General features: G+C 42.0%; 1 protein-coding gene across 4 annotated transcripts in view; it reads right to left on the bottom strand.

The window, feature by feature from the left end:
• The window catches only part of ADGRF5 (adhesion G protein-coupled receptor F5), a 104,555-nt gene that overhangs the window by 10,804 nt on the left and 75,854 nt on the right, over positions 1-17,897 (bottom strand). For 3 of the 4 annotated variants that reach the window (XM_079780858.1, XM_079780856.1, XM_079780857.1), the window contains exons 10-16: positions 17,360-17,563; positions 8,804-8,974; positions 6,974-7,093; positions 6,615-6,824; positions 4,456-4,668; positions 2,625-2,783; positions 1,584-1,792 (exon numbers count right to left, since the gene is read on the bottom strand). In XM_079780858.1, the coding sequence (XP_079636984.1) occupies positions 1,584-1,792; positions 2,625-2,783; positions 4,456-4,668; positions 6,615-6,824; positions 6,974-7,093; positions 8,804-8,974; positions 17,360-17,563 (1,286 nt within the window). The remainder of the gene's footprint in view (positions 1-1,583; positions 1,793-2,624; positions 2,784-4,455; positions 4,669-6,614; positions 6,825-6,973; positions 7,094-8,803; positions 8,975-17,359; positions 17,564-17,897) is intronic. The other variant, XM_079780859.1, reaches the window with a different exon arrangement.

The following is a 17,897-nucleotide window of genomic DNA, read 5'->3' as shown; positions in this document are numbered from 1 at the left end:
GTCCCAATTTTCCTGCAACAGTTCTGGCATATATCTTCTGTCACCATGTAATTATTAACAGACCTTCCTTTATTTTCTAAAAGTGTCCTGGTCTCTATGATAAATGATATCATCACCCTGTCTGTAATCATCACACTTGTGTTTTCTATCTAACTCATATTTAAAATTAAAGAATTAACTCAGGTTAGATCTTCTCGATGAAGAACTTTGATGAGTGTTCCAACATGAAAATTTATTCCTTTGACTGCATAAGAATTCATCTTACTTAGTTAGTATACTTCACATTTGTGATATCTCTATGAAAGTCATCTTGTATTCTAATTTCAATGTCTCCAATTAAATTATAAGCTCCTTAACAATGTGAAAAATATGTTATATTTCTTTTTGTTCTTCTGATATCCCATAATATCTAACATAGTATAGATATCTAACTTGGCACACAGTAGGTTTGCAACAGTATATGTTGAATGGATAAATCAATGGAACATGATAGGCCAGCATGCCTCTTTTCCATTGACAATGTATCTAGGTATCTAGAATTGGTACCATGGCCCAAAGTTGAGTTCAAATTATACTTTCACAATTAGGATAATTTATATCTCCAATGCTTTGTCCATCATGGTCCAACCCAGATGCCAAGTTTTTCAAGCAGCACTTCCTGATTCTCCTAACCAAAATTAATATATGTTTAATGTCATATTATCTATCAACTCAGATTCTGCCTCTTCACCCTGATAGCATCTATAAGAATGTTTTATACATAGTAGGTATTCTTAATGAATTTGGTATAAGACAAGAGGAGAAACAGATAAAATTAGATAAAACATAAGTTAATATCACCTCTTTTCCTCAATTCTTCCTCCAAGGGTGAGAGGATTTGGAACCAGCTGTCGAAGATGTCACCATCTGCTATAACCCCATTAGTTGCCTCATCAGTATTTATTTATCGTAACTCATGGAATTTTGGGAGTCTCTAACTTTCAATGACTTAAGTATGAGGTGGTGTTTATCTATTTTGATGGAAAGAAAGGAATTTTCCCTTACCACGTGACAGTAACCTTTATTCTAGGTAAGAGAGGCAGGCTAGTCCCTTCTTGTAATTACTGGTTACCTCTAAGGATTGAAGAAATCTCAGAGCTGTAAAAGCATAAAGCCCAACTTTTTTTTTGTGAATGGTCAATCTTACTTGTTTATGTTGCTCCTCTTTCTTAAAATATCAGGGCTATTTGCTTAATATAAAAATTATTCAAAGGAAAGCAGGTAGTGAGGATAATGCTACCTACCCCTTGCAGGCAATGAACAGAAGGTACCGAGAAGACAAGGTAAAGGTATATGGCTGATTTTAAGGCAAAACACATATTTTGTTACCTTGATATTTGTATTTAAAACAATTTTTAAGCATTTCTTGGTTTGTCCTTTTTCTTTTTCTTTTTCTTTTTTTTTTTTTTTTTTTGGAAAGAAACAAATACAAGTAGTTTTGAGAGCAACACAAACCAGCCCAAAGCCCATTTTCCTTAGTGCTGAGACATGATAAGCTAGACAGATGACCCCACCAAGAGCTGAGTCAAAGGTTTGAGGATCACCTTGGCCAACTGGAGCAGACTGTTTATTGGGGCAGAAATGCAGTCGCTTTTCTTCACCTCCCATTGGGAGCCCACACATTTGTAGGTCATGATCCCGCCAACAGGACTCGCAGGGCTACTGGACAGGTTCGAGAACCGGCAGAGCTTCGGGATCACTTTCCCAGGCTCCCCCACACCTATTATGGGATCTCGACATGTGATGTTCTCTCCTGCATTGGAAACGTGGAGATAAAACAGACAACTGAAAGGAGGAGAAAAGAAAGTGGAAATGGGGTCTGGCCCAGGTAGAATTTTGATGTTTGAATTCATTTTTCCCTTTACTTTCAGTGACTTTTTTGGAGGTAGCCAATGTCTTTATTTTGTCCCTGGCTTTCCAAAGCCTCTTAGTGCTTTCTATACACATCTGACTTTAATCTGCCCTTGCTTTTCCTAACAGAATTTATTTCCCACCTCCAGTCCCCAGGAAACTTCTCTCTGCTGCCTGGAATATCTAAACCATGGAAAATAATGAGAGCTTAATAGGGGCTCATCCTAATAAGAGATATTCAGGTTTCTAGGCACCTTAGGGATATAATGCCTTCACCCAAGGTATTCTCAACTCTGGCATCTTAGAATCACCTGGAGAGCTCAGAAAATATCAACGTCCAGGCTCACTACAGCCCAAGTAAATGAGAACCTCTCTGGCTGGAATTCAGGCACGTATCTGCCCTGGGCAGTGTGTAGCCTCCCAGACTCAGCTGAAATATGACTTCATCTGCAAGACTTTCCTGATCACTTCCTTCCCACCTATCACCAGGCAGCCTCTTCTGGCCACCCACAAAGTCTACTTTAGCACTTACGTTCTTGACCACATCTGTCTCTCCCCAAGCATGGAGCTAGGAAACATGGCTTATTTCTTTTCAAATCCCCCATGCTTAGTCTAAGGCATGCCATAGGAAGGTGCTCAACATATATTATTGAATGAATGAATGAGGGAGTGAATAAATAGGTAAATTCCTGTCCATGAGTACAACGCTTTAAAATAATTGGAAATGCTCTCACCAGGCACCAGATTCAGCTTCATAGACCGACTCCGGACTGAATTATTAGCGGCATTAGTGAAGTGACAGAACACGTCGACATGTTTTGGACACCAGGAAACTATTGATTTTGCCATGAAATTGAATTTGTAGCACACTTGCTTTCCATGAACTTCTTTTGCTAAGGCAGAATGATCGAAAGAATTAAGTCACAACATGAGTCTCCGAAGCACACATTTTGTTAAAATGACCCTCTCTGGATACACTTGTGCAACATTTCCCCAGGAATGTGCCATATTGATTTTTAATGTGGTTGTTTTTTTTTTAAATGCCTCCAGCCTACAAGTAAGCAAGCCCACATTTGCATGCATGGTAGCAAAACCTCACCATTCTGTGCCCATACAGTTTGGGACAAACAGAATGCCCTTTGTAAATCCCATTGAGTCCTGAACCTTTATCCTGTCTTGCCTTCACAATGTTGGTTGAGAGTTGCCTTTTTATGGATCTGTCTCCTCCACGAGACCATGAGGCCTTGAAGAGAATGTACCTGGTCTTATTTTTCTTTTCACGTCCCTCCCAGGATCTAGCGCAGCGTTTGGCACATTGAGAGAGCACTGGATGTATGCATGTGAAACACAGAATGTTGAAATGTCTGAATGTTTCAAAGTCCAGATTGATTCCAGATGGATACCATGCAACCTGCTCTAAACTTCCCAGACTCTCTTGGCTCCTACTTTTCTGAACTTCCAGTGTTCTTTTGATCTGTATTGTTCATTTGGATATTTAATGTTATATGCATTGTCTTTTATGACATGAGCTCATCTACATATTACTACATGTGCCCTAACTGCTTTTTTCTCCTTTTCATGGCCTACTTGATGTTTTGCATTGAGTAGGTCTTCAAGAATAATTCTTGAAAGAATAAATGTAAATTGCTCATGATGGTGTCTGTGTTTTGACATTGGGGGGGGGGTGAGTTCATATTTGGTTGACCTTCATTTGTAGGAATCCTGAGGGATCTTGAGTGATGGTACATTCTACCAGAGAGGATTTGAATTTCTTTTTTTTACCAAGTGCCATAAGGTGCTACCAATGGACCATTTCACCTCTTCAGTTTGGAGTTCCTGGACCACATAGGTAGTATAAATTCAAACCCCAAACCTGAATGAGGGCAAGGCAGTTATAATTCTCAGGGAAAGTTTTTGCTCACCTAGAGACGAGGCTAACTCTGGCAGGTGAATTTTGCTTTTCTGGTCTATTTTTTAAAATGTGCATGTCACCTTTTGAGGGTCCTGGCATTGTGCTGGTGGGATAGGGGTGCCTTAGCTACTGCGTAGGGAGGAAGACCTTTCCTTCCATGTCCTTCAGAGCCTTAAAAGCCAAGTTTCTGGGTTTCTTATATTGGCAGATGCTCACGAGGAAGCCCAACTTTAGCTAAAACATTATCTCTAGTTTTTCTCTACGGCGCTTGGTCATCTCTTCCTTTCTTGCTTGCTCAGCTGTGCTTTTAAGGGGATTTGTGGTACTTTCATGGTATGTTGATTCATAGCTTGGAGGGAGGGCCTATCAGAATGTCTGGTCAGCTATGTTGAGGAAGTGTAAGACCTGTGAAGGTACCTTAATACTGTCTTCAATGGCTCCCTCCAAAAACAGACTCTCCACCCTCACAGGCTCTCGAGATTTTGCCACAAGCCAAGAATAATAAAGCAAAATAGAAGGTAATAATGGCTTTTGGAATTCACTCTGTTATATTCTGTCTCTGAAGCAATCCCCATGTCTACTTTAAGCGTAAACTTTTGGACTCCCCACATAGGAAATACTATGTCCTAACAACTCAGCAGCTGGCATCTTACCAGCAGGAAAGGACAGGGCGTCCACTTGGAAAGTGACTTTGTAGTCTTCATCCTCCTCCACGCAGCACGTGAAGGGATGGGAACCTGTGCATGGGATTGAAGCTTCCAAAGGGTCGACCATGATGTTCGGCTCTTGAGGCAGCGGGTGAACAATGACATCTTTGGTGGCGAAACTGTATGAATTCTTATATTTAAACATGCACTGATAGGTTCCTGGATGGAAGGAAGCAAGAATGAGATGGAATTAAGTCATCACTCCCAAAAGGTGTTCGCTGAGACTAAGAAGAGGCTTAGTTGTCCTGTCAAGCCTTCCTGGACAGTGGGTAAGAAAATGCTTGATAGACTCCTCTCCTGAGTGCTCTATGTATTTGAAGGACTAACCGAGGGCCACCTAAATATTCACTTACTTTCAAATATAATTAGGTGGCTTATCCAAAGTCATACACTCTGTTAGGGGGAATCGGGTTTCAGAACAGGTTCCCAATACCTACTCCAAGGCTCTTTCATTAACCAGAGAATGAATGGGAAATTTGGTGTGTGCAAGTTCTTTAAAGAGAGTTGTTACCCAGATGGAACACTGTGATATTGTGATGCCCCCTCTTTCCATCTCTGAGTAGGCTCCTCAATTTTCAGGACCCCATGGCACCACAAAGAGAGAGGGAGAGGAAGAGGGAGAAGGAGAGAGAGATTTCTCAGGAGAGCTCAGCCTCTGTACTCTGTAATTAAATGTCTGATGTCTCACTCTTACCTAGAAAAGTCTAAAAGTAAGATGCTGGCTGACCTTGCTGGAGTAAAAGGGGAGGCAGCAGGAGGAGCAGCCTGCATACCCAGTTTCTGGTGTGGCAGAGTGGACTGTGGACAGTACTTGGGTTGAGTTTCTTGAAAGAACCTTTTCCCACTGAGTATTAGGGCTCATCAGGGGATGAGCCACCATTTGAGCACCTATCATGGGGACAGTACAGGAAGATAAAATGAGTTCCTACAATTTAGTAAGACTCTTTTTTATTTTATTTTATTTTTTATTTTACATTTCTTCTCTTTGTCCCAACTCTAGAGAAGCCAGAAAAGCAACTAGCTGGAGGGAAATCAGGCAGGACAAAAACCAAGAAGAAACTCCTTTCAATTCTGTTGGGAGGGAAGGGAAATTTAAATTCCATTAAAATGCAAGTGTAGTTGAATTAGGTGAGACTAGGTTTTTTTAGCCCTTGAATATGAGAATGTTTAATAAATGACTCTAACTGTGAAAGCTATGGCTCCTCCTAAGCTATTGCCCTGTAGAAGGAAAGAACAATTTGGACAGAACTAGGTGTGAGTTCACTATAGGAGAGAAATACTCTCATTTCCTGATGTTTTACTACAGCCAAACAATAACTAATTGTGTCTACAATGTTTCCTGGTCTTCATAGGAAAAAATGAAGAAGACTGGGAACTCACAGAATCCAGGCTGATTAACCTTACAATTAGTGAAAGACATCAGAGTGAAGTGGTTCAGAATTAGCCACTAGCCAGAGTTTCACCCTGGCACTGCCATTTATGAGATGCATAATCTTAGACAACTTAGTTAACTTCACTGAGCCCCAGCTTTTCCATCTGCAAAATGGGGATAATAATAGCATTATCCTCTCAGTTTATTGTTTTAAATGAATTAACACACTTTAACACTTAGAACAGTGTCTATCACATAGTAAGGGCTCAATAAATGTCAGCTTTTATTACAGTAGTTCAATCAAATTCTCTTTTTCCCCCAAACATTTGTGTATCCTCCCAACATGAATAATGTACAGAGAAACAGAGGAAATAAAAATGTTCCTTCCTTTGGATCCAGGCCTATTAATCCTTTACCTAGATTTTTGATGCCGCAATTGGGTGAAACACTACCAAGAGTTTGATAAAAGTACTTTTAATAAAAATCCTCTTAACTTCATGGCAAGAGCACAGGCTCTAGAATGAGAGAGACAAGTTCCAGTCCTAGCTTGACAACTTAAGGTATAGGGGCTTAGGTGTATTTATTATCCTTTCTGAGCCTTAGTTTCTACATCTGTAAAATGGGTATAATGACATCTTCCCCAGAAGGGCTGTTGCATGAAATGTGGATGGGAATTACTGTAGCATGTTTTCCAGGGCTCTGGGCAGCAGAGTAGTACTGGCTTTTCACTCACCGTTCCACTCCCTTGTCGAGCTCCTCACAGTCAGCACTGACTCCGCTCTATCAGGATACCTCCTTGCGGTGTAAAACCTTTGGTATATTTTAATTCCAGCAGAAGTTTTCCAATACACCTCATCATAGTTACTCACATCACTGATGCACTTTATAGAAAAGTTTTGTCCCTCAGAAACAGAAATTGGGTCCGGGGTTATTGTTAAGTTGGCTGAAAGAATGCAAACAAAACAGACAAAAGAAAACCAACAACAAGCACAATGTTTAGTCTTTCTGGTGCCATCAACACATGAGTGAAATTTAAGATAGAGACAGGAAGCGTGGACCGTCCTGACTACTGTGTCAACGCGGGATTGGTACCTTGCTGCTCCTGGGCTTTTTTTGTTTCTAGGCTGATCCCGGTGGTGCTCTGAACTGTACTCATTTCCATCACATGCCTTAGGTGCTCGTGCACTTCCCCTTTGTGGCTGGATTTATCTCCTGATGATCAGCAGGGCAAAAGGTTGCAAACTTAGCAATGTTCACTTAACCCAAGCTCCCCTCCAACCTCTTCCACGACACCTCAAGGGACACCGAGTGTCTCAGTTACACCACATTGTATTTTAATTTCTTTCTTTCTATATTTCTCTTCCATAAAAATGTGAGCCCCGCAAGAACAGGACTCTCTTCTGTGTCTTTGCATCCCCAGCACTTCACCCCTAGATCTAGCACTGAGTCTACATACTGAGCAGGAGTGATTTCTGAAGCTACATTTTAAGTAGCTCAAGGGATCACTGGACCGTCTTGGGCGAACGGGGCCATATAGGCACCCTAACCATAAGTCTCTATATTTACTCCTCTTTCTGCGAATGTCCTCATAGGTTCATGAGGAGTTATTCGCCGAGAATGTTAACAAGACCTTTACAAATATAAAAACTTCTATGAATGTCCCACTAGTTTTGCCTCTGACTCTTGGAGCATATATTTTACACAGCTGACATTTCAAAATGCCATTCATTTCTGTCTGTTTTAGGTGAACAATTCGTGCCTGGAGCTCACGGAGGTTGCCTGCTCTTCCAATCAGTGTATAATCTTATCCTCAGTCACCATCAGAAAAAATCAGGGGTCTCCATAGCCCCCTTTAGAAGCTGGGATTCAAGTGTCCCTGGCGGTGCCTCACTGGCTGCAGTGACCTCGGGATAGCTTTCTGAGGTGGAGTGGCTTCTGCGAGAGAGAAAAGGCAAAGGCCCCTGGACCAGTGAATCCCATTCTCTTGATTCTCAGATGAGGTCCAAATACCAGGCCAGTGGTTTTCAGCGGAGGCTAAGCATGTCCCTAAAACAACCAAAGCTCACCTAAGGACACAGGTCCCAGTGTGAAGACGTGCCATGTACAACTGCGCTCACGACAGACAACTGCACATTGCTCAAAAAACCCATGAACCTATGGCAATAATGTTTTCAGATAAACCTAACTTTGCTCTTTGTAAAAATGCCAGGTCACAATAATAGGAAATGTGAACAAGAGTAACAAGTCCATTTATATGTAAGTCCTTTCTCCAACTCGTTCATGACTTAGCTACATAGTTTGTTTTTCTAAGATGGGTGGAAAAGCAAGTTTGACTGCCCTCTTTGTGCAGATAGGGCTGAAGTTATGATATGAGGAGAAGAAATTCTATTTTGAAGGGGCCTAAATAAGCTGAGTTAATTGAAATATTAAAAAGTACTTGTTACAACAGTAAAATAACCTCAAAGTACCAGGTTGTTAAGCTTTTTGAAGCATGCATCCTAGATTAGGTGACAGGGGAGGGAAGGGCGGTGGGGAATGAGCCAGGGGAGGGAGGGAGAATTCAAGAGAGGGAGAATGAAACTATGGAAGGGAAAGGGGGAACTAGAGGCATTAGACTCATTGTAAACTCAAGATTAAATAGGACTAATCTAAGTGTGAAACTAGTTCCTGGTCCACTTTCTGCACCGGCACAAGGTAGGCTGTTCCCTCTCTGCAGCCAGCAGCCCACCCTACCCTTCCCTGTGCTAAAGATTTCATGTGAACTGAAATGACACAGAGGGAAATCCTCTCCTGTTCCCCATTCTGTGACTCACCCCAACCACACTCCCACCACCAGGGAAGGCCCTGCTTTATGGGCCATGGATATTCCCAGTTGATTGGCAGCCCTGGATTGGAGGTGAAAATGCTAGTAAGAGTCCTTACCCACAGACGTGAATGTCACTTCTATGCTCTTACTGCCTCGGGCTCCGTGGAAGCTGATGAACTCACACGTGTAGATGACTGTCCTTCCGGCGGACCCGCTGGGACACTGACTCCCGTCGGCCTTGAGGGTGTACCTGCTGCAGCTGGAACCTGAGTCTGCTTCAGAGTTCCCTGCAATGACACAAGCAGTTCTTTTGCTGTCACAGTTGGCTGACTCTCTGAGTCAGTAGCAGGGAGGCCGAGTCAGTGAAAAAGAATTATTAAGTTAGGTTTTTTTCTCTTTGAGTGGAGAGGTGACAGGAATGTGTAGTGGTTAGGCCTGCAGACTTGGGAACCAGGTTGCCTGGCTACAGATCCCAACCTCAAGCAATGACTGGCAGGGCATTGTTGAGAAAGTCACTACACTGCTCTGTGCCTCAGGTTCTCCAAATGTAAAATAAGGAGAAATAATAATAACCACAGCCCAGGATTGTAGTTAGGTACAATGAGTTAATATAAAAAAAACACTTGATCTTACTCATTTGTGGAATATAATGAACAACATAAACTGATGAACAAAAATAGAACCAGAGACATAGAAGCTTCAAACAGACTGTCCAACCTATGAGGGAAGACTGTGTGTGTGTGTGGGGGGGGAGGTCAGGGGGTAAGAGATCAACCAAAGGACTTGTATGCATGCATATGAGCATAACCAATAGACACAGACAGTAGGGAGGTGAGGGCATGTGCTGGGGGGTGGGAGCGGCCAAGGAGAGGTCAATGGGGAAGAAGGAGACTCATGTAATACTTTAAACAATAAAGTATTTAAATTTAAAAAACAACAACACTTAGACTGGTGCCTGAATGGGGCCTGCTCCATTAGTGACGGTCGTTAGAATGTAAAAAATAAAGAAAGAGAAGCAAGGTCTTTGGACATGATTTACACTGGAAAGAAAAAATCAGGTTACTTAGACTGTTACTATTATTATTGAAAGGAGAAAGACACAAGACTAGCACAGTTGATATTCATCTCATTTGAGAAACGTTTTCATAGTTTTTTCCATATTATTAGTCTAGATGCTTTATTGGAAGCTTTAACTTCATGCTTTCTCAGCTTAGCAGCTGTTTCCCCTTCAAAATAGATCCTCTTCAATACCTTGATTTTCATTCCCAGGTGCCATGCCCTCCAAGCCCCCTTTACTTCTTGCCTATGGCTCTATAACCCTCCTGGTGAATGTTTTCTACTCCACCCTCTCCCACTTCTAACATCGCCTATTGTCATGAACTCCTAAAGCATCCTTCAAACACTGTCAACCTTCCAAAAATTAAAGAAAAAGAATAATCCTTCTGATTAGCTCCAGCATAAATGCATCTTGTTCAGCCCTGGCTGGATAATCAGCAGTATTTGAAATACTTTGATTGATATGTAACTAGCTTTTCTCCCCTGCTTCCCAAATGGTTGTTCCAAACATGAAATTGATCTCCATCTTCACCCACTTGACTAAATTACCACCTAGCTCATAGGCACAAGTGTCCCTACTTATCTCTATGGCTCACCCCTCCACTTGTTTTTTGCAAATCAATGTCTTCCAATTCCCCCAGGCCCTATGCCATCCTTTAACTCTCCTCTCCCTTCTGTCTTTAATCTTTCCTTGGGCTCTTTCATGCTCAGCGCCAGCTCTTGTCTTCCCTTTCTAAAACAACTTTCCTAATCTGGAAGCTTCTCTAGCCATCACTGCATTTTCATCCTCTCTTCATACCCACAAGGCTTCTGCATTGCCACCGTTAGCATTCAACTCCTACTTTTTATCAAACCACTGTGATTTACCTTCTTTCCCTTATTCTCCACTTAAAGTGCTCCTTTAAGGCCCCCTGTGATTTTCTTTTCCCCAGATACAGTGGCTTCTTCTCATGCTCCCCATTCTGCTGACCACCTTCTCTGTGACGTGGCTACCCAATTCCACAGTCTCTCCGGCTTCTCTTCTCTCTTCATCCCTCCTTCTGGGTTTCCTCCCCAGGCTCCTTGCCTTTGTTCCCTTTGTAAATCTTGGTGTTTCCAAGGATATTGGCCTTGCCCAAGCACTCTGATATTGACCCTTTCTTATCTTTATCTCTACTGTTTCACCGGGAATGTCATCCACACCTTGGCTCCTATTATATCCTGTATTTGGATGATTCTCCACTCTAGCTCTAAGAGAAACACTCTTGCCCTGGCCGGTGTGGCTCAGTTGGTTGGGTGTCTTCCTGTGCACTGAAGGGTTGCTAGTCTGATTCCAAGTCAGGGTACATATCTGGATTGTCGGCTTGATCCCCAGTAGGGGGTGTGCAGGAGGCAGCCAGTTGGTGTTCTGCTCTCACATTGATGTTTTTCTCTTCTTCTCCCTTCCTCTCTCTCTAAAAAATAAATTTAAAAATATTTTAAAAGAGAGAGAAACACTCCTGTTGGAACCTCTAGAAGCGAATTCCCAAGTGTCAATTTGATATTTGAGGTATCTCCAATTCAACGTGTCCAACTGGAACTCATATTTCTCCTCCCCAGACAAAGCCTGTGTATCTTCTCATGTGTCTTTTCTTTGCCAATGGCAGTTCACAAAATTAAAAATCTTAAGTTTTAAAATTTAAAAACTAAAAATAAATTTCCTCACATTCTACTTCCAACCAGTTGTAAAAAGTTTTAGGTTATACTTTTCCTCACATTCTACTTCCAACCAGTTGTAAAAAGTTTTAGGTTATACTTCTAAATCATCTCATAACTGTCTTATCCACTCCAACTCATGGTCACTAACCTGGGCCCCATTATCAGTTATCTGCCAATTGCATGCTGTTGTAAGTGTAATTTTATTTTTGGTTATTTGGTCCTTCAATCTATTGGCTACACTACCTCAAAATTTATTTTTAGTTTTTAAATTTTATTTTTCTAAAGTTCAGCCCCTATCATCTGATTTCTCTCATTTTACCTTTAAATCTTACAAACTAAAATATCCTTAGTGTGGTATATGTATTTATTCACATATGCTTTTAATCTGCCTCTGCACTCTTTATCTGATTCTACATCACTTTCTTAAAAACTAGGTCAAGTCCTTCAACATGCCTGTAGCTTCATATCCTATGTGTTCACACCTGTAATATTATCCTTCCCTCCTCCTGTTGACTCTTACTCATCCTTCAAGCCCAGCTTTCTCACCAAACTAATGTGCAAGAAAATGAGCTATGAACAATGGAGCATATAAAGATATGTACAGAAATAATTATAATATCCAGTAGATAGGTTTCATAAGAGAGAAGTAATTACAGTCTGGAGATTAAAGGAGGGAAGTTTTATTTGGAAGATTTCAGAGGATCGGGAAGATTTGCTCTAGGCTTGAAAGACATAGATGGAAATGGTGGCTGTGGTGTTCTGGTGTGTACAGTGAGGGTGTGTGGGGGTGTGTATGAGTCGGTACTCTTTGGAGAACGTGGTGTTCTGTGAACCTGCTTCAGGAATTGGGGCTGGGTTGGGGATAATAAGCATTGTGGGCTCTAGCATCCTCCCCTGCCAACCCTTTCTCTAACTCAAGCAGCTCCATTCAGGTCTGCTTTATGCATTAGACATTTGGTCTCAACCAAAGGTGATTTTGCCTTTTGGGGGGACACTTGACAATATTAGGGGACATTTTTGGCTGTCACAACTGGGGGGTTCTCCTGGCATCTAATGAGTATTTAAACACCCTGCAATGTACAGGACAGATACTCTCAGCTGAGAATAATTTGGCCCAAACTGTCAATAGTGCTGAGGTAGGGAGACCCCAAATTAGACAAACACACAGATTTTGCTTCAAGAAAAAAATTCTATAGTTAAATCAGACATTACAGGTGGAAGCCAAAGCACAGAAGCAGCAGCGTGCTGGTCTTGCTCAGGAAAAAACAGTAGTTCTGTGAGGCTGAACCCTGCAGGGAAAGAGTGGAGATAAGGCTCCAGAGGGAGAGATGGCAAACTCAGAAAACAAAGGCGGGAACTCTGAACTGGCAGCGTTCCCATTGTATTTCATACAACACCCTGGGGCTGTGCACCTCGGGGTCCTGCCTGGAGGGTACTGAGTGCAGCTGATGGGCTGGTGCTGTGCTTTCTGGAGAAGAGATGGTATGCAATTACAAATCCGCTGCTCAAGATTAGATCGTATCCGATGAAAATTCCCACCAACCACACTGAGGAAAAGTGAGGGGCTGGTTTTTAAAGCTATCGTCATGATCAGAAAATAGTTACTGTGGCAGACTCAGTGCATTCAGGTCTATTTTAAATATTTTACATTGATCATCTCAGTGTTTCTCCTCTCTTGTAAATTAGGTACCATTACCACTATTTAATGGACGAAGGCCTGGGAGTCCGCAAGGTGCCCCAACTCGCCCTGCATCAGGACAAGGGCACGTGGCTGAAATGGGATCACTGCTTCCTGAGACTAGACACTGTCCTACTGGAAAGCACAGGGTGTGGGCTAATTATTCCAGGACTGAAGACTTGGCACAAGTTCTTTCTTTTTCTTTTAAAAAAATCCAATTTGGTGGGCATTCCTTCGGATTTGTTTGTGGCATCGCAGGGAACAGAGAGAGACATGAAGGGAAAGAGAAAGAGCTGTGGGTGAGGAGGGAGCTTTTTGTCACTGTCATGGAGACTTGTCCTCCTGTGTAAATGAGGGATTAGACTAAATCCACGGCTCTTGCTCCCCTTCACCCAATAAAATCTCCAGTGACATTTAAGAACTTATGCCACTGCCTGGAGCCCAAACCCAATTCCAATTTAGTTACTCTAGAGGAAACCCTGAAACAAAACAAAAAGGGTGACCCTTTCTTGCAGCCAGCATGGAGAATGCTTCAGTACTTCCAGATGCTTCTCTACTTTGGTATCGCCTCAGTCCCTGAGGCAGGCAGGCTCCTAGTGGCACTTTATAAAGTGTAGCTGAATGGATAAGAAAACAAGACCCATGTATATTCTGTCCAGAGAGACCCACCTCAGGACAAAAGATACACACAGACTAAAAATAAAGAGATGGAAAAAGATATTTCATGCTAATGGAAAGGAAATAAAAGCTACAGTAGCAATACTTATATCTCACAAAATATACTTTAAAACAAAGGCTATAGTAAGAGGCAATGAAGGACACTACATAATGACAAAGGGGGCAATCCAACAAGAGGATATAACCTTTGTAAACATTTATGCACCCAACATAGAGGACCTAAATATGTAAAGCAAATCTTGATGGACACAAAGGAAGAGATTGATAGTAATACACTCATAGTAGGAGATTTTAACACTCCAGTGAAATCAGTGGATAGATCTTCCAGACAGAAGACCAACCAGAAAATGGTGGCCTTAAATGACTCACTAGATCAGATGAATTTAATTGACATCTGCCTAGATTCTATCCCAAAGCAGCAGAATATAGATTTTTTTCAAGTGCACATGGAACATTTTCTAGGATAGACCACATGTTCGGACACAAAACAAGTCTCAATAAATATAAGAAATTGAAATCATATCAAGCATCTTCTCTGACCATAATGGTATGAAACTAGAAATAAATCATAAGAAAAAAAAACCCTGAAAAATACACACAAACATGGAGGCTACATAAAGGGACATGAACACCACAAGACTGATTTCTAGTCAACAAGGGAAAAGGGTGGTCTCACTTCTTTATCTCTTCCTCATGCTATTTGGCTGCAAAACTAACATTTCAGATAGCACACAAGCATGCACAATAACAGAAGCTTACAAACCGAAGGGGGGCAATTGGGAAGAGGAGACAACGAAGGGAATGGTGGAATCTGAGGCTGTCCCTCCCTCCCCAGTCACTCTGTGCTCCCAGCTGTCACATGTCTGCCAGCCAGCCAAGAAGGGGCTGACACCCTCTAGTAAAGATTCAATTGCTTTGTGAGTAATCTGCATGAGACGAGCCAGGAAATAGGGTAGGCAGGGCCAAGAAGAAGTTTATGAACTCATTTGGGAACCATTCTAGCTTGTGGGCAAAAGGGAATTAGACTTCATTATTTTTTTACCATCATGCCACCTAAGAAGACCTATGGTAACCCTATCAACTCTGCTGCCCTTCAATTCCCCCAACTTGTCAATACATTCCTACACAGTCAAAGCTAGTGTTGGGTATAGAAAAACGAGAAGCCGCGCTAATAATAATAACTATTTTTACCTCTGCTATTACTACTACTAGTAGCAGCATTAATATACAGTAGTTCCTCTTTAACTGCAGTTTGCTTTCTGCTATTTCAGTTACCCGCAGTCAATGATGGCCTGAAAATATTAAGAAATATTTTGGAAAATTCCAGAAATAAACAATTCATAAATTTTTATTGTACGTCATTCTCAGTAGCATGATGAAATCTTATGCACGCTGTATGTAACGGTACAATTAGATATTTAGAGAGAGACCATATTTATATAATTTTTATTACCATATATTATAATTATTCTATTATTGGCTATTATTGCTAATCTCTTACTGTGCCTAATTTATAAATCAAACTTTATTGTAAATATGTATGTCAAGAAAAAACAGTACATCTAGGGTTTGGTACTATCCATAGTTTCAGGCATCCATGGGGGGTCTTAGAACGTATACCCATGGATAAGGGGGGCTACTGTATTACTTCTGCTACCATTATTATTAATATCATAGTTGGTGTCTGTTGATTTGAAAAACTGCAGAAATCCCTCCCTATTCAAAAGACCCTCTCCCCTTAAAGCTAGAAATCCTACCTTTGCTGATTACTTCTTTCTGTCTTATCCCTTGCCAGAGTGTTTTGAAAATAACACTACGTGTTACTGAGACGAGGTAACACATTCAGTTCCAAATGTTTGGGAGTGAATTAGTCCGCTAGATAGTTTCTTACTGGCCTGGAAAAATGGCTTCTGAAATCACCTGTAGAACTTGGAGCAAAATTGCTGCAGAGAGGGGTGGGGGAGGAAGGGCAGGGTGCCCAGAGCAGAGGCTAAACTCATCAGAGAACTGATTTCTGCAGCTCCCCAGGCGGCCAGCCCTGTGACAGGAAACCCATTGTTCTGAGGCGGGCTGAGCCCGCACTGGGCATGGGGACTGTCTGAAGAAGTGGTGGCCAAGGAGAGGTCTCTGAGCATCTGCACCGCAGACTTCCTGGCTCGTCTGCCAGAGGGCGACGCTTTTCACCTCTCACCCTGGAAAGCTTCTGTGCTTTCCCAGGAACTTTGCAAGGTCTTTCTCCCAGCTGGCAGTTCCTTCAGGATGCCCACACCTCCTCTTCCTTAACAATCAAGGAAGTGACTACACATACCAGTGTCAACATTTCAGCACTTACCAGATGCCTTTCCCATTCTTCTGGGGCTTTAAAGTCAAATACAAACACCAGCTGAGATGGGCTTTACAAAAGAGGTGTGCTCAGGAAGAGGTGCGTGCCAATCGATCGTTATTTTATAGCTCATAATTTCATATAGTCGGATAGCAAAGGCTTTGTAAAATAAAGTCTCCACCATCACAAATGTATTTCACGGGTGAAGCCACACTTTACCGGAATGATTTTTTTAGGGTAAGCATGGACACTTAATACTGTCATTTCTAAAGGGGAGGGTTGGGTATTGCTATATGAGGGCTTTAGGCAGAAGGCAGTCTCTGACTCTGTGCAAACTGCCGGGTCAGCGCGCCCCAGCGCTGGCCCATCAGGCATGGGGAGAGAGTTTGGCCCAGATAAACACCGGTCTTGTGACACGAGGCTAGAAATGAGTCTCAATCCTTTGCCTTCTCCTATTGTGACAACTGTGACTAAGTCATTTAATTTGGACCTCAATTTCTTTTTGAAAACTGGATGGAAAAAACCTCCAGCTTCCAACTTGTGGTCAAGTTTAAAATGTGATTAAAAGTAATAAGTTTTTTTTTAATTGATTTATCACAAACTGTTATGGCAAACAGAGTTAGTATTGCTATTTTAATTTATTAGTAGTAGCATTGTCATTCACCAGTGTAAACTGGGGGGTGGGGGACTTCAGTTAGATCTCAGAACAAAAGGGAATTAGACTTCATTTAAAATGAAAGCAAACGGATCAGAAATGGACATGAAACAATTGAGAGGTCAATAGGTCTACACAGGGAGATAACAAACAAACAAACAAACCAGAGACACAGAATTAGATAACATGGGAGAAACTGTGGATACAAAGGCAGAGAAGTGAGAAGAGAAGAGACATGGAAATGAGAAGTTCCAGGTCTGACTCCGTAACAAAGGTGCTGACCTCACCCTTCCCTCTTTGCTGAAGATGGAAAGGTTAGGAAGGTGGGGACAAGCTTTTCCGTAGGCAGCAGCCTCCATGGACCTAAGTCATCATGTCACTCCCTCTTGGATCTTCTCTGCCAGGATCTTGACGATCCAAGCATGACACATATATGCATATATTTTTGGAATTTTGTTCTAGAATGGCTAAGCGGGAGCTGGCATCAAACCTAGTACTTTTTCACAGTCTGAAGTCTAGAAAGAAAGAGCCATTGGGCATTTCCTCTCCCACCCGCGGCATCCCCCATATTTCCTTGGCCACGAAAGGGCAGCCGCCATTCTTACCTGGAATGGTTATCTCCCCCTCCTGCTTCCATTCCACTTGGCTCCAGTTCACATTGATCTCACTGCAGCAGTTCAGAGACACAGGACTGTTGTCACACGTCACCTTCATGTCTTCATTTGCCAAAATTCGGATGGGGGTCACATTAATCTTTTTTCTGGACTCATATTCAAAAATATCTATGGTCAGTTTGCAAATGTATTCACCTGCATGGAATACACGGAAGCATTCGTTACTATGAGTTGGTTACTATTGATACTTAGAATGACAACCTCGTGACATGTGTCATGACTGTGCTTTGAGAAACATCATTGTCAAACGCATCTGAGACTTGGTCTAACAGCCCTGAAGAAACGTACAGGAAGTGCAAAGGCCAATGAAGGTACTTCTGATGCCACGAGGCAATCTCACACTTGTTACTTACTGGTAAGTAAAAAGTGTGGGGGTGACAGAGGTGGGAAGAAAAACCTGGAAAGCCTTGGAGAACGAGAAGACTGGATAATTCTGGCATTCTACTGAACTCTGGCAAAATCAGAATCC

The sequence above is a fragment of the Cnephaeus nilssonii genome, assembly GCF_951640355.1.
Source record: "Cnephaeus nilssonii genome assembly, chromosome: 9".
NCBI lineage: Eukaryota > Metazoa > Chordata > Mammalia > Chiroptera > Vespertilionidae > Cnephaeus > Cnephaeus nilssonii.
This window is presented reverse-complemented; position numbering and strand designations above follow the sequence as displayed.